The sequence below is a fragment of the Coptis chinensis genome, chromosome 3 (assembly GCF_015680905.1).
Source record: "Coptis chinensis isolate HL-2020 chromosome 3, ASM1568090v1, whole genome shotgun sequence".
NCBI lineage: Eukaryota > Viridiplantae > Streptophyta > Magnoliopsida > Ranunculales > Ranunculaceae > Coptis > Coptis chinensis.
The window spans coordinates 28364551-28390752 of record NC_141458.1 but is presented as its reverse complement, the minus strand read 5'-3'; the positions used below and the strand labels follow the sequence as shown (position 1 = coordinate 28390752).

The window sequence follows — 26202 nt, the reverse complement described above, 5'->3', positions numbered from 1 at the left end:
GGCGCTCAACTGCTCAATAATCCCACCACCACCTGCCTTTTGAAGCACCCAAGTGCAGGACCTTTATACGATAATCGTAATGAATAGATTTTTAGTTATGTTTTTATACCAGGGAATGGAGTGGTTTTCTAACATGTGGGTTCCAACTTCCAAATCCCACCTAGACCTTTTATTTCCATGTCAAGCAAATTGAGCAAATGTTTATCATCCCTCATATATAGTTTCCCTGGTCACCTGTAACTAAAAATCTTAAAATGCAACCGATGGTGTATAAACAAATCAGAAGTTGCCAGCATGTCAACTCAGGTTTCCGGCATAAAGCATTGTGAATTTGACCAAACAGGAGTTGAGGTCGGAATCCCAGAAGGCCTCTATATCGATTTTTAAATTCTAAAGAGGCAACAGAAATAAACCAAACATTTTATTCTGAACGCACCGTTGGATCAATAATTTCCATAACTTAATTAGCCAACACCATTTCAGCATGTTCATCCAGTGTAAGTCCATTAAGAAACATTTCGTCAACCAATTGTCATAAATAAAACGAAAATTCGTGTGTATTTGATGACGTGGCATTGCCAAATGCATTTCTAGTATTTTATTTTTAGCGGCAGATAAGTGTTTTTCAAAATTTCAAACCCAACCCAAACCCAAAAGAAAAACGGTAAAAATTGTTCCTTCTCTCTCTCACTCACTCCTCCCTCCCTCCCTCCTTCGGACAAAAAAAAAAAAAAAAAAAAAAAATGAAATCAAAACAATCGATCCGTTCTCTTCTTCCCAGATCCATCATTCCCAAGTCCAAATTTGTGAGCGTGAATAATAATAACGAGAACATTTCACCTAACCTTATTCCCATCATTAATAATAATAATAATAATACCTCTAAAAAACCTGCCGTCATTCCTTCTGATCCAGCGTCAGTTAAGGTTGTTGTAAGAATTAGACCCCCTCTTGAAAGAGGCACTATTCTTGTTCGAAAAGTTTCTCCTAATTCCTTGTCTGTTTCTGGGGATGCTTCTCGTTTCTTTACTTTCGACTCCGTTGTCGATTCTTCTTCTACTACTCAGGTCAAATCAATTCTTACTTGCTTTCCTTTATAAATTAATTAATGTGTATGTGTTTGTCTAAATAAATCTCTGTTTTTTTTTGTTTTTTTTTAAATAGGAGGACTTCTTTGAGTTAGTTGGTGTTCCGTTGGTCAAAAATTCATTAGCTGGTTATAACGCTACAATTTTATCATGTGGACAGGTAATTAGTCAAATATTTTTTTTTTATTTGTTTTCGTTTAAATAACAATAATACTAATTTTGTTTAAAAGACGGCAAGTGGGAAGACATACACAATGTGGGGTCCGCAAAGTGCCATGGTTGATGGTAGCTCAACTACTACTACTCAAGGGATTGTTCCTCGCATTTTCCATATGTTGTTTTCGGAGATTCAGGTTTTTTTTTGTTGGCATTTATTGTTGTGAGAATGGATAGTGTTGCGACTTTATTATTGATTTTGTTGAGCTGTTTGGTTCTCAGGAGCATGAGCGTTGTGAAGATAAGCAGAAGATAAGTTACCAGTGTCGGTGTTCTTTTCTCGAGGTGTGTATCTTTTAATAAGTCTTACAAGGCGTTTTATATATGTATTGGGTGGTTTGCTTACGTGTTTTAGCTTTATGTTACAGGTATATAATGAGCAGTTAGGTGATTTACTTGATCCTAATCAGAGAAACCTTCAGGTTGGGATTTGCTAATATTCGTTTAGTTATTCTTGTTTTGATTACGATGTTGGATCTGTTATCAATGGACTTTTTTTTGTTCCTTTATTAAATACTAGATTAGAGATGATGCCAAGAATGGCTTTTATGTTGAAAATCTTACTGAGGAGTATGTCACTAGCTATGATGACGTAACTCAGATTTTGATCAAGGTACCAATTTGGATCATGTTTATACTTCTTTCTTGTTAAAGTTGTGGGATCCACTGATTATATTGCTTGTCATTTTGAAATGCTAAATGATTAATATCTTAGACAGTGTCCTTAGCGTTCTGCAATGTAAATTGATATATTTATATTGGATGATACAGGGGCTTTCAAATAGAAAGATTGGCGCAACTAGTTTAAACTCCAAGAGCTCTCGCTCACATATTGTTTTCACTTGTGTTATTGAATCCTGGTGCAAGGTATGCTAATAATTATGAGTACTGCTCTTTTTGGCATCCCATTAGTTTCTTAAGGATTTTATGATTCTCACAAAGGTTACTCTTTGTCTAAAGATATGAGCTGGATATTTCAGCCAGTTGGATTCTTGCTTGTTCTAATATACTCATATTTTTGAAGGGCACTTCATCAAATTGCTTCAGTAGCTCTAAGACCAGCAGAATCAACCTTGTTGATGTTGCTGGATCAGAACGAACTAAACTCGATGATGCAGGTAGACATTGTATTAAGGAGGCAAGGAAGTTGAAGAGATCCATAGCACGTCTTGGGTATGATTTTTTATTATTATTATACTTTTTTCACCCTTATCAGGAGTTAATAACCATAGATCTAACAATTGAAATTGGTGATTGTGAAACTTTTTCGCTTCCTTGGGATTTTGATGCAATGCTAGCATGTTATAGAGTATTAGAGCTCAAACTGTTTCTGTTGTGTCCATTTTTCGACTTCCTTGTGATATTGACAACACCTAACCTTGCCTTTTCTGACATATGTGCTAATACCATTTGCATAATTTAGGTCGTTATAATTTTTTTATCGACTTTTTGATGGTTGCAGGCACCTGGTACATATTCTATCTGAAGGTGCTCAACTAGAAAGATCTCAAAGTATATCCTATGAAAGTTCCTGTTTAACTCACTTATTGAAGGAGTCGCTTGGAGGCAATGCAAAGCTAACCGTCATCTGTGCCATTTCTCCTGATGAGAAGTAATTAACTTTTCTGTAATCTCTTTCGCAAGTAAAAGTTAATAGATTGTCATGCACCACAATAGAATTTTGTTGGGTGTGTCTGTTAAATTCTTTCTAATGTAGATGACTGAATCTTATTCTTGCGCTGCCAACAACTCAAACTTAAATAGTTTTGAAATTGTTTATGGCCTGTGAGCATGCCTTCCATGTACACCAGATATTGTTGTCATCTACTCATCGTCTTTAGATTCATTGGTTCTTGTCAAAACACGTGTTGCCTTGTTGTGTATGCAGATGCAAAGCTGAAACTCTTAGCACACTAAGATTCGGAGTTAAAGCAAAATCCCTGAAAAACGAACCAGTGGTAAACGAAATAACAGAGGATGACGTCAATGATTTGAGTGATCAGATCCGGCAGTTGAAGGTCCCAACTTTTTATTTTAGAACTTTTTCTTTCCAGAACATGTTTTGTTGTTGTTGCAAAAACATATACTGACCAGATGCATACTTTGGTGAATGGTGAATACAGGAAGAGCTTATTAAGGCAAAGTCAGGTGGGTCCAGCTCACTCGACTGTAACAGTAGATACTTTAAAGGACGAAATGCTCGTGAAAGCCTGAACCAACTGAGAGTCAGTCTCAATCGCTCTATTATCATACCACGGATAGATGATGATTCTGAAGAAGAAATAATTGTTGATGAAAAGGATGTAAAAGAGTTGTGCATTCAGTTAGACAACCTACGAAGTTCTGGTGAAGAGAACTTCCAAGATGCATATGAAGAAACAGAGTGTTTTCAGGAGTCGTCTTTTGAAGAGAATTCAGATCCTATTATGACTAACAACCCTAGTTGTAGCATAGCGACATGCAGTGACATTGATACTGACATTCCAATAGCCTGCCGCAAGACTTCAAGTAACCTCGACCCCACAATCAGAAGTAGTCTTTCCCTAATGTCCTGCCAACTGCCTTCTGTTCTTCAAGAACCAACTTTTTCTGAGTCACCAAAAATTGAAAAGATGCAGAAGAAAGTAAAATCGAGCTCATTGAATGTAGCTGGTGCTGAGAGGTATGTTACTGCGACTTCCAATTTCAGTCCAGAAGTTTTAAGGCAGTCAGTTAAAGTAAGTGACCAAATACGCTCATCTTTGCGTTCAAGCAAGATCTTCTCAAGTCCAACTGAGTCTTTGGCTGCTAGCCTTCATCGAGGTTTGCAGATTATTGATGATCATCAGAGAGCTTCAGCATCCAGTAAACTCTCACTCGCCCTTTCTTTTGAACACCTGGCAATCAAACCAGGTCAAGCAGTCAATCAAACTGATGCTAGTGTTCAAACTCTATCCCCTAAACAAACACTGATAGATGCACCTGCAACATACTCCATTTGCACGACTTGCAAACAAGCTATCAATGAATTGGATGAAGTCAATGGTAGCTTAAATATGTATAATGTAACATTTTCTGGACCAAGGAGCTTAGAAGCATTGAAAGGTAAAACACACAAGGTATGTATAGGCGTTTTGTTTGACGAATCATAAAAGAACTTCCATCTGTTTGTTGGATCATTCTTCTCTGTTCATGCTGAAATGGCATTTTGTTTTAATTATTTAGGATGGAGAAAAGGATTCTGATGAAGCTCTAAAAATAGAGAAGCTTGAAAAATTATGTGCAGAACAAGAAGCAAAAATTGAGCAGCTTAATCAACTGGTAATGAACAATTTTTCGATGTAAACACTGGATACCTATGATCAGTATGCTGTTAACCATTTTAAATTGTAGGTTGGTCAATACAAACAACAGAAAGAGTATAATCTAGTCATAGAGAATTTTCAAGAGACCGCAACACATGATGAAGTTTACGCTGATAGTGTTGGACCTGTTCAGGAGTTTGTGGTTGAGAAAGAGGATTATCAATTATTAGAAGCAGCTGAAGAAAACAAGGTACACCTTCACTCTGCTTTTTAATTTTGATTTTAAGTGAGGTGCTTTGTTTGCTTACCATCATTCTGTCGTTTATATCTTATAGAACATGAAACTTTATGCACCTATATTCTAAACGTTTGCCTCAAGTCAGTGTAAATAGGGAGAATAGGATTCTTTAAAAAAAAATCTGTGCTGTTTCTTTCCTCCCCCTATCCACCCTGCAAAGTAATGTGAAAGATTTGGGAGTATCTATAAATGTCTATCATGTTAAGATAAGAAAAAACCATACAAGACTACCTTTACCAAAGGGATCTTGGTGTTACACTGCTCTTGTTGTAAATTCTACAACCAGTTTTCATAGTAGTCATAGCTGTTATTGTATGCAGATTCTGGTGCATGACTCCAAAATCAGTGTGGTTGTTCCAAGTGCAAATAATGAGGTGAGGGAGCTCCAAAAAGAAAGAGTGGAACTTCTAAAGGAAATAGAAATTCTTAGGAACAGGCTTGAGTCATTTATAGATGTTTCTTGGACTGAATCACAGTCAACCCGGTTGAGGAAAAGCGGCACGGTGTCACAGTCTTTGGGAAATGGAGGGAAAGATCTTCAGGAGGAAAGGCAGAGGTGGATAGAGAAGGAAAGCGAGTGGATTTGTTTGACTGATGAACTGAGACTTGATCTGGATTCTAATCGTCAGCAAGCAAAGAATATAGAGATGGAATTAAAATTAGAAAGGAGAGTTACCGAGGAGTTGGACGACGCACTAAACAGGGCTGTACTTGGTCATGCAAGAATTGTTGAACATTATGCTGATCTGCAAGACAAGTACAATGAATTGCTCGAAAGACACCGGAAGATTATGGAAGGGATTGCAGAGATAAAAAGAGCAGCTGGAAAGGCAGGAGGAAAGGGTCATGGTTCTCGTTTCTTTAAGTCTCTTGCTGCAGAGCTGTCATCCTTGAGAGTGGAGAAGGAAAGAGAAAGAGAACACTTGAAAAAGGAGAATAAGAGTCTCAGGATTCAGCTTAGGGACACTGCAGAAGCTGTTCATGCTGCTGGAGAGCTCCTTGTGAGGTTAAGAGAGGCAGAGGAAGCTGTATCAGTTGTAGAGGTATGTTACTTGTGTAACTTTAACTTGCCATACAAAAGTGGGGTTAATTTCTATGATTTTGGGAAATTCAAGTACAGTAATACTTCAAGTGGGTAGCATATTAAGGGAAAACAGGGAATCCGTAATGTACAAAAGTACAAAACTACAATGTTTAACTGATAATCTACAAACAATGTAAAATCAGATTTTAGGGTATGATCAAGGATATATATATATACACACACCCATTGAGGAAATCTGGCACATACTTTTGAAGATGGAGATCATAATGGAGGCATACATTTTTTTTTATACATGAGTACGTATGTATGCACCCCAGTTACATGGGTACAATTTACGTTGTAGTTGCTGAAATGTGACAATGTACTTATCACCCTGTTCTTATCACCCTGTTCTTTGTGTGCACCCAAAAGAACTATGGAACTTTGACTATTTAGTAGTGTTTTGACTATTTAGTAGTGTGTGGTGTAGCCGTGTAGTGCTGTCAATGGGTTTTGAGAACCCGATAACCGACCCAAACCAAACCAATAAAAAATAGTTTGGGTTTTAGTGATTTAGTTTGCCTTTCACCGACCTGAAACCGAACTGATAAAATATTAGTTTGGTTTCGGGTTTGCCCTCCACCAAACCGATATGAACCCAAACTGATAAGATGACATTTTAGTAATATTTATGATTTATTTTGTATATGTTTATCAATTGTGTGGCTGAAATTAATCAATTTAATTTAGAATTTATTTTATTTTATAGTTTTCAGATTGATTTCGGTTTGCAATATATCTTATCGGTTTGGTTCCGGGTTCCAATTTTCTTATTAGTTATGGTTCGGATTTTCAAAAATCAGGTTCAGGATATTGATTCCTTGGGAAGCAAGTAACCATACCGAGTCCATAAATTCTTCATTCTTATCAAGCTTGGATCAACAACAAATGCTAGTTTATCTTTTAAAAGGAATTTTAGCCAGATTGGGAGTCTGTAGTAGAGCTAGTAGACTTTTATAATGGATAGGAGTTAGCTCGAGAGAAACTCTAAGCACATTGACCAGTCCTAAGCAATGATACCCTGATACTTCTCCTAGGCTGTCATACCTGTATCGACATGATACAACAGTGATATTGGTATTGGTAGGATCCTGGCCATCATGAGAAAACGAGACGAAATAAGAGAAATCAGAAGAATCTATTTTCATAGCATTGGACCGTGTCCTCGTTTAAATTTTTTTTTGTCGTATTATGTATGCATGTCCCACTGGTACCCGTATCCATATTCTGGCATCATAGCTCCTACGATTGAAATTAGATGCATAATGTTTAGTTGGACCACTTTTAGAACTATGTACATGTCAGATACGTATCCACCATATCTTATAAATTATCCATGTCACATACGTATGCACGTGTCCTTGTTGGACACACATCGGACACATATAGTATGTGACTTCAATTTTTTATATTACTTGTTAGACATAGTATGTGATATACTTCTTTTTTTCATATTACGCCGTGTTAGACATAGTATTTCATATTACGTGTTAGACATAGTATGTGATATACTTCTTTTTTTCATATTACGCCGTGTTAGACATAGTATGTGATATACCTCAATTTTTCATATTAAGCTGTGTCAGACACTTTGTATCCGTGTTGGATACTAACACACATGTCCGTGTCAATGTAATTTAGTTTTGGAACAAACCAGGCCACCTTCTGTGCCACATCTTACACTGATGCTTAGTTGAAGGAAGTGTCCAGAATTTTGCATATCGTTAACATCCAGTTTTTGTTCATGTAATATCCTTCTGCAAGCGTTTTAGAATTTTTTTTTCTCTTGTAATATTGAATACTTTTGTCCAAGTTAGTATCACTTTCTGTTTTAAAAGAACACAAGGTGATACTGGTCTTTGCACCTCAAGTGTATCATACCTCATGACAACTCTGATATCTGAACTGTAAACATATACTCTGCAGATAAATATGTCCATTAGAACCATAATTAGTGTATATTAGACTATTACTTTTACTGGAGAACTATGTACTTTGTTTCAAGACATACTTAAACTGGACGTGAGTCTTGTATCGAATTTAATATCTTTTATGGTTTGTTTTTCTTTTGAGGTGAGGTTCCAGGGACCCATGGAAATGTAAAACCCAGGCGAACTCATGACCCTTAGCATACTTGGAAAGTTTAGGTTTGGCTGATATTATTCATAGGAATGATTTCCTAATTGTCTAAAACCCTACCTGCATCAAAAGTTGGCTGCCAATTTGAGGAATTGTGGACCAATTATCTTCCTCATTGAGGAATTTAGGGGTTAGGCAGACCCCATCCTGTAATAATTAGAATCTCAAGTACATTTTCCTTTGTGCATCCTCTTTCATTTTCCCAATTAGTTGAAGACTGCATTTGGTGTTTTCAGAAATTTCTCAAAAATAAATAAATTAATAATAGGATCTCAATAATCCACTCTTAGTGGAGACTTATATCCACCAAAGTCCAGCCATATTCTAAAATTTCTAAGTGCGTTCTGAGAATTTTTCTGACAAATTTCCGTAGGCCGACCTGACCCTGTTTTTTGGAACAAGTATTTGTTTGAGTTATTGAAGAGAAAGTCAATAGCTTGATTGTATGTGGTCTCTGTTTATACATGTAGGGAAACTTTTTAAGAGCTGAAAAGGAGACTGAGAAGGTGAAGAAGCAAATGGAGAAATTGAAGAGAAGACATGCAATGGAGATGGCTACTATGAAACAGTACCTTGCAGATAGTCGACTACCTGAATCTGCACTGCAACCATTATACTGGCAGCAGGAACATAAAACATACAACACCACAACGTCCCCACTGCCTGAGGATGACCAAGAATGGAGAGCTGAATTTGGACCGATATATCAAGAGCATTATTAAATTTCCTGAAAAATTTAAAATATTTTTTTGGGAACAGATTGGTTTGGTTTTGAGGTCGGGTCAAGGCAACCTTGATATGAGTGAAATCCTCATATAAGTTCGTTAAATTTTTCCATTTTCTTTGTATTAGTTACCGACTCTTAGTTGCCTCTTGTGTGTATCATTATGTGCTTTTTATGTTGTTTCAGAATCTTGAATTCTTGTCCTTATTTCTACTATAAAATAGCGCGTTCAACTGTATAACTTTAAGTTAGTATTCTAACTTCTGCGAAAAAAAAGAGTAATGTTGTTTTATTTAGTTGATCTAGGCCTTACCATATAATTGTTTGAATATACTATTAAGAGCTTAACTTTGCCAGGAAGCTATATTATTAAGGCAAATGATAAGGAGAGATCATTCTCTCTAAATTTAGTGCACACTTCATATCGGCCGTTGGATGACATGATCATACAGTTTGGTGTGGTTTGTCAGTTGTGGGCCATGCAACAACCTCGATCTTGAGAAGGAATTTCTCCATCCAACGGCTATTTGCCTTGATCTCTCCAAAATTTAGAGAGAATGATCTCTCCTCATCACGACTCTATTATTAATCTTCAATCCGTGTATGATTGTAGGTCCAAGATTGTGACTTTATCTCGGTGTCGCTGGCTGCATGTTATTCAGTGCCAATCACAGAAGTGGAGTGAGTCATTCCATGAACTCAGTGCTCCCAAAGGATCACGTTTTATTTGAGACTTGACAGTGAGTAATGCAAGACGGTCAGATTCGTTTCTTGAAGAAACTGTGACTTGTGCTGAGCTTGATTTTGGTGAGTTTATTAGAAGGATGCATAACAATTGTGATGTCTAAGAACACTTTCTTTCCCATGTTCTAAGATCACCTCAATCAAACGAATGAAAATAACAGAATTGAAGAATAAGATGAATTGAATAAGCGTTTTAAAATGGCGATCACAGTTTACAATTTCTCTCTCTTCTTTACAAATGATTTTTTGGATAATGAATGAATTCCAGTCTTTATATAGTGTTCTGATTTGGCTTTGACCCAGTCAATCTTTGACACGTGTCCCTTGTCTTCCTCCTCCTCTTTCCCGCTCAATACCTGCAAATATTTAAACATATTTCCGAAATATACAAAAACATTGACCCTTATGTCAATGTTTCCAGTTTTGAAATGTCAGATATAATGCATTTATGCACAATATTTGCCCACTACATCGTCCCCTCTCGAAAATTTGAAATTTCACCCAACAATTTCAATTTTTCAAGAAGCGGTTATATCACTTTGGGCCCAAATATCAACCCGGTCCATATTATAAGACATAAATTTAAAACCAACCGTTCGGCTCTCCCACAAGTTCCAGCGTCTTCAATACGCTACTTCTTCTTCAGAAAATCGATTTTCTTTACTGCCTTCTTGCCTTCCACTTTTTAGACATACTTCCAACTCTTACAGGTATGTTTGTAACCTCTTGCATTTTGTTAGTTTTGCTATAACTCCTACCAATATAACTCACACCTTCATAATTATCGCTAGAGTTTTTTAGAGATTGTTAAAATCTGAATGCCGTAAGCTTGAGTGTGTTCACACTTACACTATTGTACCCAACACTATAGAATGCTTGACCATGCTAAAAAGTTTATATATTTATTTCTTTAAGAAATTTTTTTGACTTAGATATTCTTTATCGTACTGTTTTGCCCCTCGGATATATCTATTGTTTATATCCGCATATCGAACTTTCCGAAATAAGATTATCTATATCACAATTTCTGATCATTATATTATATATATATATTAACTTTTTCGTTCTTACCATACCTTTGTCCTCACATCTTTACATATAGTCATCCCCATGGCAAGTGAAGATACCCTCTCCGATGATAATACTAGTAGTGAAGGAACTCCTTCTGACGATAGACTTCGTAGTCATAACCGTACCTCTACTTCTTCGAGGCGTTATCGGCTCCAAATGTCTTGGGAGTTTTCTTATGTTGTAGAAGGGATTCCTTGTCATTCTTTCGAAACCACTGCTTCTGAATCTGAACGCGACACTGTTGAAGATACCAGTTGATGGAGAGATGGGCTCAGCAGTTTTTTCATTAAAAGACCCAATCTAATGTTAATTCAAATTGTTTATCAAATTCCCTCTACCCTGTATCTGCAATACTATGCTGGAACTCGGACTTTCACTAGATGTCAGAGTGGCACTAGACGAGTGATCATTGTCACTATTGGCCAATTCGCTACTGGATTGAGATTACCTCTGACCAATCTCGATCGCGAGGTATTAAACCATCTAAATATTTCCCCTGGTCAAGGAATGGGTAATTTCTGGCGGTTAATGTTTATCTGCAACTATTACAACAGTCATTTTTCCCAAGATCAATATGAATCTGATAGAATCCGTTTATCCGATATCCTTAAACACTATACCTTCGCTGAAAAGCTTCCTGGTTATTTTTACCCTCGGAAACACAACAAATCAAACATCAAAGGTATCATCCGAAAAAACAGAAAAAGAGATAAAGAATGGACAAAGTATCCCATCATTGCTTTGGGTGAATGGGAAAGTTCCGATCCTCCTGCAAACCCTCCTCTGAAATATCAAGTCTTCAATCCTTCAGGTATACCTTCCTCTTAACTTCGATAACTTCGATATATAACGGAATCCCATTCTAACATCAAACTTTTTGTATATTTTCAGTTATTCTTCCTTATTTTGCAAAGGCTCATGAGAATTCTGACCGAGTGCTTAAACTTTTAAGAGGAACTGAGGAAGACATCGATATCAGAACTGAGGCTGACAAAGAAGGGAATCCTCGCCTTACTGTTGCTTTTCCTGATATCAAACATTATCGCGCTCCTCTTTATGTTCTTCAGATTCGAGCTCTTCATAAAATGGGTAAGTCGCTGATCCCAACTCAATCTCCTTCAACAGATCCCTTTTTCGATCCTTCTTTTCTTATGTCGTCCTTCGCTTTGCATGAACTACCTCCTAGTCTTCCCCAAAGTTTCTTTGATTACTTAGATAATAACCTTACCATGACTCCAAATCTTTTTCCACAAATTAAAAAAGAAGTTCCTGATTTTTATGAATATCCGCTTTTACAAGCTATATTTGACCAACATCGTTTATTGTATACAGATATGGCCCCTCGCTTGTCAGGGAACCCAAGTGTTAGTCGCTAGTTTCCTGCTAAAGACAAACAGAAAGCTGATGACACTACATCGGCCCAAGGCCCACCAGATAAGCGTCCTGCTCCCCCATCAGACATTCGACCCTCTTCTTCCAAAGATAAGCATTATGCTCCTCCTCCTAAAGAGACCTCTCGTACTTCCTCACAATCTACCCATACTCATTCTAGCTCCAAGAAATGTAACCCCACCTGGGGGGAGAGTGGGCATGCTGAAGGACAAACCCTCGAATTCCTGTCTTATGATGCCAATGAGTTTTTCAAGCCTACATTCCGCCTATGCGATGGGAACTTTATCCCTTTGCCTGCCTCGCTTTATGGCAATAATCCCCCTGAGGATTTAGGCGTGTCGCTGTCTTCTGGCTGTGTTCTTCCAAAGGATAAGCTTGCTATGCGCGCTGTATCTCCTTCACAACGCTTGACAAACTTCTGTGATGCTATTGAAAGGGTATTCCTTCTCCTCTCTTAACTACATACTCTTTGCTTTATTTCTCCTTATTTGATTCTTATCCATTTTCGTTGCTTTTCTAGGCTAAGGTTGCTACTCTAGCCCAATTTGATTCTTTCTATCAACAAGATCGTGACATTGGTCGCTTGAAAAAAACAGTTGAGAATCAAAATCTTGAACTTGAGAAACTGAACCAAGAAGTAACTCGCTTGAAGCGAGAGAACAGCCAACTGACGCACGACTTAAAAGCGGAATCTTCGAAATGGCGAACAAACTCTTCAAATGTAAGATTGTCGCTCATAATGACATCTTTGAAGAAAGAACATGTTGAGCACCTGAATAAACTTACTGAAGACTTCGCTATCATCGAGGCAAAGTATAAATCCGCTTTGGATGCTGCCGATGATGAATTTAATGATGTAATGACACAGTTGAATTCTCTTGCTGACCGACTTGATCGAAGTTTTCCGACCGTATGTTCCATTTGATGTTCTTGCAAATTATGGGCTTTCCGCCGATAGTGTTTCTACTGATGAACTTCCTGCCACTGTTCCATTTACTTCTGCTGCTACCACCACAACAACAACTTACCCCACTACTGATGCTCTCCCATAAGATGAATTTACTGAAATAGATGGTCTCCTTAGTACCCCTCCATCTTAAAATTGATATTCTGCCCGCCTTATTGTGTAATATTGGAATAATGTAACTACTCCCATTTTGCTACAATATTCCTTGATTTTGCAATACTGCTACAATTTTCTTCTTTCCTTATCAATCACTTTTGTAGATTTTCATTACCTAGAAACATGAATTTCTCACCATCCCCAACAGGATTCACATATCGCCGATGTGTAAACTTATAAAATAACATAAAACTTAACTAGGACAAGTATTATTGAAAACTTAGCCTTATATTAAATAGAAAAATCTCACTTTCAACATTCTCATCCACCAAAATTAGAGTATCGGCGATACTAAGACTTGAATCATCAGAAAAATTAAAATTTTGATGATCCACCAAAACTGGAGTATCGGCGATACTAAGATCTGTATCAATCAGAAAAAATTAAATTTTTGATACTCCATCAAAACTGGAGTATCGGTGATACTAAGACTTGTATCAATCAAAAAAATTAAAATTTTGATACTCCCCCAAAACTGGAGTATCGGTGATACTAAGATCTGTATCAATTAGAAAAAATTAAAATTTTGATACTCCATCAAAACTGGAGTATCGGCAATACTAAGACTTGTATCAATCAGAAAAATTAAAATTTTGATACTCCCCCAAAACTAGAGTATCGGCGATACTAAGATCTGTATCAATAGAAAAAATTAAATTTTTGATACTCCATCAAAACTGGAGTATCAGCGATACTAAGACTTGTATCATCAGAATTATACATGCCAATATTGCCAAAATTAATAATTTAAACAACGCACCTTCATAATCACGATATACCTCCTCCATGTTGTCGATACGATCCACTTTATGTGCATGGTAATCTGGTATCGGTCCTTGCTTTTGATACCAGCACTTTTGACAATATGCCTAATATCAACATTTCTGCTAATATTAAGACTTTATATGCCCGGTATCGGCCATTGTTTTTGATACCAGGACTTTTGACAATGTGCCTGATATCAATACGTCTATCGATACCAGGACTTTTGGCGATGTGCCTGATATCAATACGTCTATTGATACCAGGACTTTTGACAATATGCCTGCTAGGGGTGGGCAATGGGCCGGGTCGGGCTAGCCCGGCCCTAAACATTTAAAGCCCTTCAAATATTAGGGTCGGGTCGGCCCGACCCTAAAGTCAGCATAGGGCCGGGTCGGGCCGGGTCACAAGTCTAAACCTCAAGCCCTTATCCTACCCTAAGCCCTCTTTAAAGGCTTTAGGGCCGGGCTTTAGGGCCGGGCCTATATATATATATATATATATATATATATATATATATTTTTACTACATCAGTTTTAAAACTCATTTATATTACAAAAATGTACAATAATCTACAAACTCAAAGTCCAACCAATCTAGTAATAATCTTGTATAAGTCCAAAAATTTAAAATGCACATCCACAATCTAATGAACTGAAGTACATCGAGAGTTCGGAATTTGTTCTTCCTTGTACTCAAACCTCACTAAAATTACATTTTAAATTGAAATACATAGACAAATAATTATATGATCATTTTAAAGGAAGAAGTAATAGATATAAAGAAGAAACATAATAGTTTTGGTTAAGGGTCATGGAAGTTGTTAAACTATTTGTAATATCATAAATTATTTCTATAATAGATTCAAACAAATATAATATTACATTTCTTCTAATTTAAAAGTGATTCAAGCTTTGTATATGGAAATGAAAATATTGGCTTTTGAACAAGTGATGGAGAAAGGTTTGAGATTACAAATGTCATTTTTCTGACAAAGGTTGTTTTTTGGTTTCTATGTTACAAATGTCTGCTCTGTATTTTGCTTTAATGGTGTGGAATGAAATCTTTAGTTTTAGACTTGGCTTGGATGTGAATAAAAATATAATTTATAAGAAATAAGTGAGAAAAGAAATTGAGAATAATAAGTTATGGACTTTGACTTGATGATCAAAGGAATAAAGTCTTATTTTTTATTAGGCTAGTGCTCATTGTTCTTCATGGTACATTAAGTTGACAAGTTTTGTTATATAAAGACAAGTTATTGGAAGTACCCTTGGGTGTAAGTGATAAATTACAAAGGACAATGTTATTTTAATTGAAAATATTTAACAAAGAGTTGGACAATTATGGTATGTGTATTTATAGTGAAAGTGTGAAACAGGGCCGGTTAGGGCTTGGTTAGGGCTTGGTTAGGGTCGGGTTAATGAGGGCTGAATTAGGGTCGGGCCTATGTTTTAGAATCTTAGCCCTAGCCCTACCCTAGAAGGCATTAGGGCTGGGCCGGGCCGGCCCTAAACTCTGTAAGGGCTTTAGTTGTGAGGGCTTTATAGGGCTTAGGGTCGGGTCGGTCAGGGCCGGGTTAGGGTCGTTAGGGCCAAATTCCCACCCCTAATGCCTGCTACCAACATTTCTGCCGATAACAGGATTTTGTGTGCTTGGTATCTGCCATTGTTTCTGATACCAGGTCTTTTTGATGATATGCCTAATACCAACATTTCTGCCGATAATAGGACTTTTTGTGCCCAGTATCTGTCATTGTTTCTGATACCAAGTCTTTTTGACGATATGCTTGATACCAACATTTCTGCCGATAACATGACTTTTTGTGCCCGGTATCTGCCATTGTTTCTGATACCAGGTCTTTTTGATGATATGCCTGATACCAACATTTCTGCCGATAACAGGACTTTAATACATAATATTATAACATCATTTCATTATGAATCCAAACCTTTTATTATCTCAAAAATTCTTGCTACATAGATCATTCCTCTGATAAAGTTGAAAATTACACTATTGATAAAATACCTTCAGATTATTGACATTCTGAGGTTTTGGAAGTAGATCACCATCATCATTTTTCAAGTAATATGCTCCGTTTATTCCCACCTTGTGTATGATATAGGGCCCCTCCCAGTTGGCTGATAACTTTCCTGCTCCCTTCTCTTTTGTCACTTGAGTGACTTCTTTCAACACTAAGTCGCCTTCTTGGAAACTTCTTCCTCTGACTTTCTTATTGAATGCTTTCCTTAACTGTCTGTGATAACAATCAAGCTGAATTCTTGCTTGCTCCCGTTTTTCCTCTAAGTTTAAAATCTCTGTATGCATTCCTTGTTCATTCAAACCTTTTTCCACAAGCAATGTTCTGGATGTAGATACTACCATCTCAGCTGGAGTTACTGCTTCCATCCCATAGGCTAGAGTAAATGGCGACTCTTCTGTAGCTACTCTTGGAGTTGTTCGGTATGCCCATAGCACATTGTTTAGCTCATCGACCCATAAACCTTTCTTATCCTCCAATTTATTTTTGATATTATCCATAATAGTCTTATTTGTCGCCTCAGCTTACCCATTCTCCTGAGCATAATAAGGTGCTGATGTGAAGTGCTTGATCTTATATGATTCTAGGAAATCTCTCACCTTGCTTCCAATGAATTGAGGACCATTATCCGATATTATGGCGTACGGTCAACCATATCGACATACCATTCTCTCAAATAAAAAAGTGATCACATCCTGTTCTCTGATATGTTGCAAAGCTATCGCCTCCACCCATTTAGTAAAGTAATCGATCACAGCAAGCATGAACCTTTTTTTGCCTCTCCTAGGTACTAGGGGTCCCATAATGTCCATTCCCCATAAAGCAAACGGCCATGGGTTTGACACATAATGCAACTCCTCTGCTGGAACATGAATAACATGACCATGTTTTTGACATTGAATGCACTTTTTTGCGTAACGAAGACAATCTCTTCTCATTTGTGGCCAGAAATATCCTTGCCTTGTTATCTTGTTAGCCAAGGATCTCCCTGCCAAATGATTTTCGCACTCCCCTTCATGTATCTCTGCGATGATTTGATTTGCCTCAGCGGCGGCTGATATACATTTCAAATGCAGTCCCCCAGGATTTTTCCGATACAAGTGATCCTCTATTAGCAGATATCTTTCAGCTCTAGATTTTATTATTCTAGCTTCATTTTTATCTTTGGGTAATTCACCTTTAGACAAAAACAAAATATAATTGCTTAACCATGATGCCCCCAGCGTATCTATTTACATAATCTCAGGATGCTTTATATCGATACTTGGGTTCTGCTGAACACCCACTTGCAATATCCGTCCTTCTGTATTCTCCAACATAGCAGCAACATATGCTAAAACATTTGCATGTCAATTTTCTCCTCGATCGAGGTGCAGAAATTTGATTCTACTGAAATTCTGAAGCTTCTTTCTCACAAAGTTCAAATAATCGATCATATTATCGCATTTAGTTGAATACCCTCCATTGATCTGACTTACCACCAGCTGAGAATCACTGAATACAGATAACTCCTTGACATTTAACGATGTAGCCATTTCCAAACCTGTAAGCAATGCCTCATATTCTGCTTCGTTATTCGATGCGTGGAATCCTAAAGTAACTGTTGATTCCAATCTCTGATTGTCTGGTGTTATCAGTACCGCTCCGATACCGCATCCCTTTTGACTTGATGACCCATCGACAAAAAGTCTCCACCCATTTGTACCAGCCCATGGATCATCCTCATCCATGTCATCATCAGGTTCTTTCAACTGTAAACCACTATCTTCTTCCATATTCCAATTTTCATCTTCAGAGGGAAAATCTGCTAGAAAATCCACTAACACTTGACTCTTTTCTGAAACCCTATTCCGATACTCAATTCCAAATTCATCTATAAGAACCGACCATTTCACCATTCTCCCTGACTTGGCTGTTTTGGCCAACGTATGTTTCAACGGCAAATTTGTCATAACAATGACTGAATGAGCTTGAAAATAAGGTTTCAATCTTTGAGTGGAATAAAGAAGAGCTAACGCGTATTTCTCCAACATCAAATATCGGATTTCAGCCTCGAGCATGGTCTTAGATTGGAAATTAACAGGTCGCTCAGACCTATTTTCCATTTTTACTAATACCAAGCTAATAGCAAAATCCGATACTGCTAAATATAAAAATAAAGTATCACCTTCCTCCGGCTTTATCAAAGTTGGCACTTCTTGGAGATACTTATTTAATTCTGAGAAAGCTTCTTCACATTCTTCCTCCCATATAAACTTTGTATTCTTCTTCAGTAATTTGAATAAAGGTTTGCATCGGTCGAAAGTTCTTGATATGAACCTATTTAAAGCTGCAATTCTTCCTGTTAGCTTCTATATCTGCTTTCTAGTACTCAGAGAAGGCATCTGCTGAATAGCTCGGATTTGGTCTGGATTCACATATATTCCTCTTTTTGTGACTATATACCCCAGAAATTTCCTTGAACTAACCCCGAAAGTACATTTCTCTAGATTGAGCTTCATATTAAATTGTATGAATATTCGAAACACTGTATCGAGGTCTTTAACATGATCTTCGACTTTTTTCGATTTGATTACCATGTCATCGATATATACTTCCACAATCTATTTAATCAAATGCCTAAACATTTTCTCCACCAAATGCTGATACGTTGCTTCAGCATTCTTTAAACCAAATGGCATTCGAACAAAACAATACAGACCTCCTTCCACAACAAACGTTGTTTTTAACTGATCTAGTACTGCCATGACAACTTGAAAATATCCTGAGTGCCCATCACAAAAACTTAACAACTCAAAACCCACTGTTCTATCGACCAATTCATCAATCCTGGGCATCGGATAATAATCTTTCGGACACTCTTTGTTAACATCTGTAAAATCCACACAGATCCTAACTTTGTCATTCTTTTTGGGGACGACAATAATATTTGCCACCCATTCGGAGTTATCGATTTCTTTGATGATTCCACATTCCAACATCTTTTTTTATCTCATTTTGCACCGTATCTGCATATATCGGCCGAACCTTCCTATGCTTCTGATGCATAGGAACTGCTCCTTCTCGCATATTCAACTTATGAGAGCATATAAGAGGGTCAATACCTGGAAGGTCTGCCATCGACCATGCGAATATATCTTTATTTGTCCTTAAGAAATCTATCAGATCTTGTCTGACTCCTGCACTCATCTCTGTTCCGATAAAAGTGAAACAACTTTCATCATTTTGACTAATAATAACTTTTTGTACCTCCTCCATTGTTTTGCTTGGAACTACTTCCATTTCAATCTCCAGTTTTGATATAAATCTAAAATCCTGCTGATGCTTCATTGTATCGGATTTTAGAGATAATTCCTTGGCTAATTGCTATTTGGTGTCTTCCGAGACGCCCCCAGTATCAATTTTCTTTTCTTTCATCAGCCCCTTTACAATGACGAAATTGTATTTTTTAGATTCTGACTGATCACCTCATATCTCATGTGGTCCATAAGCAGTCGGAAATCTGATAACTTGGTAAAAGGTGCTGGGAACTGCTCTCATAGCATGTATCCATTTTCTTCCTAATATAGCATTATGATCCGAATGATGCTTGATGACTATGAACTTAGTCATTATTGTTTGTGGACCTGCCCTTATTGGCAACTTTATTTCTCCAGTTGGTCTAGTTGAAGTCCCATTAAAACCATACAAATTAAACTTCGGCTCCTTCAAATGCGACTCATCAAATCCGATACCTGTATATGCTTTCCAGAACAAAATATTGACCGAACTTCCGCAATCCACCAATATTTTCTGCACATCATAGCCAGAAATCCTTAACGTAATTAACAATGCATTATCATGAGGTAGCATCACCTTTGACAAATCATTAGGAACAAGCATAATAGCTCCAGGTATACTCGCCGCTACTAATGATGGATTCACTGGTACCGGCTTTATGTTCACTTCAAGCACTTCCTTTACTGTTGATATTTTTCTGATCTTATCCCTTATAATATTCTTCTGTGGGATAACTCCTTTGTAAATCATGTTGATCACTCCCAAAGGCTTATCATTCACCATCACTGTTACTTCTGGCTGAGCATCTGCCCTGAATTTGCGAAGCTTCCTATCTCGCATTAATCTATCCACTTCTCTGAGCAATTGTAAACACTTATTTGTTTCATGATTTTTGACCTTATGGAAATTACAAAAAGGTTTATCTGCTATTTCCCTAAGCTTGTGAACTGGATGTTGGAAATAAGGTTCTTTCCCCACCCTCCTTAAGATATCTTCTACTGTTGTATTAATGGCGATGTAATTGCTCAGGTCTAACTCTTCTTTCAGCAACCTTTCAAACCTCTTCTTCTGCGATGGTTGGTTTTCCACCTTTGCATATGAATCTGCTGTCTTCCTTTTATCAGACTTATTGTAGTTATCATCCTTAGCCGACTTACTTGATTCCGATACCTATAGTACTAACTGATTTGATGCCGCCATAATTCCCTCCTCAACTTGCACATCTTTTTCAGTCTTATCATACAACTTTCTCAGAGTTTTAATCTCCTTCCGAAGCATATATTTGTGCATGTCGGAACCTAGAATAAGTCCTGTCTGAAACGCCATTACTGCCGTCATTTCTGACTGATCTAAATGCTCCACTAGCTGTACCTCTACCTTGAACCTAGATAAGAACGTTTTTAGAGATTCCTTCTTTCCTTGCTTAAGTTGGAACAAGACTGACACCTGCTTTGGTTTTACTCGCTGATGACCATAATTTGACAAAAACTCTTCTTCAATCTCCAGATAACATGATATCGATCCTTCCAGTAGTGAACAAAACCACTTCAACGCTTTCCCCTTCATGCTTGCAGAAAAAGATTTACATAATAATGAATCCAGGTAAGTTGTACCTTTATATATCGAAAACTGATGTCGATATCCAAATAAATGGTCCATCGGATTTGATGTGCCATCATATTGGGTGCACTTCAGAAATTTGAACTTTGGTGGAATGGGCATCATCTCAACACTCTGATGTATTGGATTTCTGCTGACATCGTCCGCCAGTTTTCTTATTGAAGCAGAAGTCTTTTCTAGAAGCTGGTTTTGCATCATCTCCTGTATCATTTCTTTAGTGATGGGTTGTGGTATCGGCATTTCCAGTACCGGCGATGCTTCTGTAGTTCTTTCAGGTTTTTCCGATGCTTTCTCCACAAAGTGACTACCTGATCTAGAACTACATTCCTCTTCTTCCTCTCCCTGGACATCTTTTACAACCACATTTGGACTTCTTTTCTTCATCTCTTGGTTCTCCTTTAGTAGTATCCCATTTAGCTTTTCCACTTCCTCCAACCTTTTCAGAATTTCCTCTATTGCATTACTACCTTCCTTATTTTCCTCTTGATATCGCCGACTTCCAGAAGCTCTTGTATTTCTTGTTTGCGACTGATTATCGTTATCCATCCTTTTATTGTTTGTTTTCTTCCTTGGAGCCATTATGCTTCAAAACTCACTGTCTTACTCACCTTTCTTCACTCTTGTACCTCTCAAACAAAGAACACAACTATGGATTCTATATCGAAGAAGAAGAAAACATAAAATTTTCTTGTTCTTGATACACAGACGGCGCCAATGTGATGTCTAAGAACACTTTCTTTCCTATGTTCTAAGATCACCTCAATAGAACGAATGATAGGAACAGAATTGAAGAATAAGATGAATTGAATAAGCGTTTTAAAATGGCGATCACAGTTTACAATTTCTCTCTCTGCTTCTCTCTCTTCTTTACAAATGATTTTTTGGATAATGAATGAATCCTTTTTCTGATATCTTCCAGTCTTTATATAGCTAGTGTCCTGATTCGGCTTAGTCAATCTTTGACACGTGTCCCTTGTCTTCCTCCTCCTCTTTCCCGCTCAATACTTGCAAATATTTAAACATATTCTCAAAATATACCGAAACATTCCCTTATGTCAATGTTTCCAGTTTTGAAATATCAGATATAATGCATTTATGCACGATATTTGCCCACTACAACAACCAACATGATTGTTTTGACAACTTCCAGCAAGACAGTAGTGTCACTGTCTAAGGAATGTCCATGAGCAACCATGGCCAAAGATGAAAATATGCAATGGCAGAAACTAAGAATTGGACACCATTTAAAAGCCCTCCACATACAGTTGCAAATAATAGAGGTCAGGTCAGGTCAGGTCACGCCACTAGTTATTAGTTGATGACTATTGACTGAAATGGATGTCTTGATGCTTTCTTTGGAACAATTATGGACTGATGGACATGAATAAGTCAATTAACATGCATTGAAAGTACAATACATATGATCACCTTGATCATCTGCGGCAAGCTGAGATCATTCTCAGTTCGATCCCTCACGTGTTCCATTGCAAAAACATATACTTGGACATCATTTATGGCTTGCAACGACAAATGTTTGACTTGAAAATAATGTGTATTTATGGTGGAGATTGGAGACGAGTTAGTTGATGGTCAAGTCTTGGCCAATCCACGCATGTGACTGCAGTCTGCCATCTAATGTCAACTGTGTCCAGAATTTACTAGCCTTTGGAAAGATTATACAGCAAGAGTGCTATAAGGGAGTGATATTCTCCTTCAGGAATATCAAGCACGTGCTCAGCATGGTGGAAATACCACACCGACCTCTGACTTACTTTGCCAACCTATGTCACTAGATCGCATCCACAAGCTACGAGATCGCTCTAGAACAGTTCGTGTAATTACACAGATCGTTTTATATCATGACTCAGCTTACCTTCTAGAAGCAATCATGTATAAAACTACACGTACGCAAATCACTGCCGCCGGCTACTAACCACTACCGCAAGCTACTAACCCATGCTACTAATCCCCATCATTACAGCAGACCTACTAGCACAGTTCTCACACGACTCAGCAATCTCCACCCTACATTTGTACTGATCTTTACACGTGTTGGGAGAAGATTCACTTTCATCGCCTATAAATACTCCCTATATGAACTACGCCAGACCTGATTCTTCTCTCCCCCCAGAATCGAGAGCAAGATACGTAGGCAGTTCGCTCATCAACGAACTCGGTCTTTCCTAAATTCAATCCCATTCTCCTTCCTCCCTTGTATGTAAAGGAAGACTAAAACGCTCCTTTACATTGGCGCCGTCTGTGGGCTCGATTTCTTGAGAAACCACTTAAACAATCTTAAAACCAAAAAGCAAAGTTCTCAAGCCCACGAAGCATGGCAAGCCTCAAAGCTCAAATCCAAGGTTTAGCTGATCAATTAGGAATGATGAATGAGCAAATCACCCTGCTCAGGTAGGAGAATGTTACGCTACGTGCTCAAGTGGACACGCAAAATCCGCCAGGTACCTTACCAGAAGATGGCATCAATGAAGTTAATCAACAGATTAACGAACTGTCACAACGGATCGACCAAAGTGCAGTCAAGAAGGACGCCACCCAGATTGTCCAAAAAATGCTGAAGACATACCGCTCGTCCCCGTTCACTTCTGAGGTACTTAGCATAGCATCTCCTCTAGATTTCGTACAACCACATTTTCCAATGTATGATGGCAGCACGTGTTCTGGTTAGCACGTAGCTCGTTACATTCAAAGTCTCGCACTCTATAGTGTACCAGAGTTTGATTATCTTCATTTTCGATTGTTTCCCGCCAGTCTTAAAGATGGCGCACTCGATTGGTTCTTTTCACTCGAGCCAGACTCGATAAAGACTTTCGAGCAACTCACCGATCTGTTTGCCAGTCAGTATGTCCACAATAGACGTAAAAAAGCTGATCTTGATTCACTCTTCCAGCTATCATTTGGTGAAGATGAAACCATTCGCCAGTTTCTAGGACGGTTCAAAGCTGAACTGTTATGCATGGAAAGTGGTCTTAAAGAATCCTTTGCCACACTGGCATTCTCCAACGCCTGTCGAGTGCGCAACACAAACCTCTCCAAGTCGTTGATGAAGGAACGTCCAGAAACGCAATCCGAGCTATACGCTCAAGTGGACAAGTACATTAAGTTATAGGAAAGCCTGAAACTTCATGGCTTAACAGAGGAATAGGAAGTAGCAGCGATCTCCGCAATTCCCCACCTACCAAAAAGGGGTCCAGACCGCAGGAGCAGAAGCTGGGGAACATGACAAACAATGACCGCGAGTTCGCTGTCCTCACACGGTCTCCCAACTACATACTGGATAAGATTAAGCGAGCTGCGTATTACCGACCTGACGTGCGGCAACCGGCAGATCGACCTGACAAGCCTTACTGCGCTTTCCACCGAGCAAAATGTCACAAAACTGACGCATGCTGGGGGCTAAAGCATTACCTCCAGGACCTCATTGAAACAGGCCATATCAAGCAATACACCAACATTGCTGATGGCGATGTGCGCCACAAACTTATGGCTCGAAGGGTGCGCAATAGATCTCCACCTCGCAATGATCACCACAATCCCCTATAGCAGAGGGCGTCCCAGAGATCGTTCCCGTCATGAGCGACGCAACACTCATCCGATCGCGATAATGAAAGAACTATTCATATGATCACTTTCCCAGATGACTCAGTTAGTTCATCTAGAGAGAAAATAAGGCTTGTGGGGGCCCTTCAAGAGGTCTACCACTTTTCTTCACAAGCGGCACCTGCCTCGCGAATTTAAGGTCGCAACACAGGGGATATCACTTTCACAGAGGCCGACCTCAACAAGGTTTGCCTCCCGCACAATGACGCGCTCGTAGTCCATGTCAAAATCAGCGACTGGACAGTCAAGCATGTTCTGATTGACCCTGGTAGTTCATGCGACATTTTGTTCTACCATACAATCCAGGAGATGAACTTACCTAAGTCAGTATTCATAGATCCGATTGCTCCTCTTTACGGGTTCAATGGCTCCAGAGCCGACCCAATTGGTGATATCATACTCCCAGTTTCTGTGGGATCGTGAGAAGATAAAGTCAGCTTCAATACACATTTTAGCGTCCTTGACATCAAGTCGTCCTACAACGTCATCTTAGGGCGACGTTGGATTCATCAAATGCAGGCTATACCGTCAACATTGCATCAAGTTCTCCACTTTCCAGGCCCTAGGGGCATGATGGAGCTTCAAAGCAACCAGCTCGAGGCCTATCATTGTAACCAAATCCTCTCAGCAAACAAGACCGCTGACTCACTTGTCAGTGCACGGAACGAGCCCACCAATTACACAATGGCCAAAGACTTGGTCGCTGAAGTTAGAGCCAAAGCACCTAAACAGAGCGCTAGGGGCTCCAACAAGAAGGTCTATTCGCCTGTATTGACCCCAAAGGTCGCTAAAGCAGTTGTCGACCCACCAGTCAGGAATCCAGAAGTCGCTCCAACAATTGCCGATCCTCTTATCAAAACCCCAGAGATCTCCCCACCATGTCTCACACAACCACTACAGCTTCAGAAGATCACTTCAACCGCTGTTGTCATGACCACAGAAGTCTTACCAGACCCTGTTGTCGTAACCACAGAAGACGCTCCAATTCCTGCGGCCACTCCCATTAGTTATCCGATCGACAAAGAAACTACAGAACGCAGTCCCCCAGAGGACACTCCACCACCACAAGCCACAGTACAAACTGAAGAAAGACAGAAAGTGAATTTAGGGATAGAAGACGATCCTAAATTCATCTATGTAGGGGCTAACCTTGATCCTACACTCAAAGCCCAGCTTGTAAACTTTCTATCCATGAATAAAGATGTTTTCGCTTGGTCGTATATTGATGTACAGGGTATAGATCCTAAAGTTGCGTGTCATAGACTAAATGTCAACCCTAACGCTCGACCAGTTCGACAGCGACCTAGGAGACTATCACTGCGTTTTCAAAAAGCAATCAACGACGAGGTCGACAAACTCAAACAAGTAGGTTTCATCCGGAAGGTCGATTAACCCGAATGGATCGCTAATATAGTCGCAGTTCCAAAGAAGAATGGCACAGTTTGCCTTTGTGTTGACTTCACTAATGTTAACCAAGAGACACCTAAGGACAACTTTCCTTTACCTAGAATCGACCGACTTGTGGACCAGACCTGCGGCCACGAACTCCTATCCTTCATGGATGCATACAGTGGATACAACCAAATCCCACTCACTAAAGAAGACCAAGAGAAAACGTCATTCATAACCGAACAAGGAATTTCCTGCTACAACATTCTCCCGTTCGGCCTCAAGAACGCGGGAGCGACTTATCAACAACTGGTAACTGACATGTTCCAG

The 26202-nt window shown here is 38.6% G+C and overlaps 4 protein-coding genes across 4 annotated transcripts; 2 read left to right on the top strand and 2 right to left on the bottom strand.

The window, feature by feature from the left end:
- The first annotated feature begins 369 nt into the window (after nt 1–369).
- LOC147508995 (kinesin-like protein KIN-12C) lies at nt 370–9071 on the top strand. The gene is made up of 15 exons (XM_086601313.1): nt 370–1067; nt 1165–1248; nt 1319–1441; nt 1527–1589; nt 1673–1726; nt 1825–1917; nt 2076–2171; nt 2329–2477; nt 2767–2916; nt 3193–3322; nt 3428–4402; nt 4509–4604; nt 4677–4838; nt 5207–5929; nt 8580–9071. The coding sequence occupies exons 1-15, from the start codon at nt 744–746 to the stop codon at nt 8829–8831; spliced, it is 3474 nt and encodes a 1157-aa protein (XP_086457439.1). The 5' UTR covers nt 370–743; the 3' UTR covers nt 8832–9071.
- Nucleotides 9072–15938: 6867 nt separating this feature from the next.
- LOC147508994 (uncharacterized) lies at nt 15939–16466 on the bottom strand. Its single transcript, XM_086597691.1, has one exon. The coding sequence runs from the start codon at nt 16464–16466 to the stop codon at nt 15939–15941; it is 528 nt and encodes a 175-aa protein (XP_086453817.1).
- Nucleotides 16467–17315: 849 nt separating this feature from the next.
- Nucleotides 17316–18071, bottom strand: LOC147508993 (uncharacterized). The gene has a single exon (XM_086597690.1). The coding sequence runs from the start codon at nt 18069–18071 to the stop codon at nt 17316–17318; it is 756 nt and encodes a 251-aa protein (XP_086453816.1).
- A 5126-nt stretch (nt 18072–23197) lies between these two features.
- On the top strand, nt 23198–24426 carry LOC147508992 (uncharacterized). The gene is made up of 3 exons (XM_086597689.1): nt 23198–23274; nt 23635–23976; nt 24021–24426. Exons 1-3 carry the CDS (start codon nt 23198–23200, stop codon nt 24424–24426), a joined length of 825 nt encoding a protein of 274 aa, XP_086453815.1.
- Nucleotides 24427–26202: the final 1776 nt, after the last annotated feature.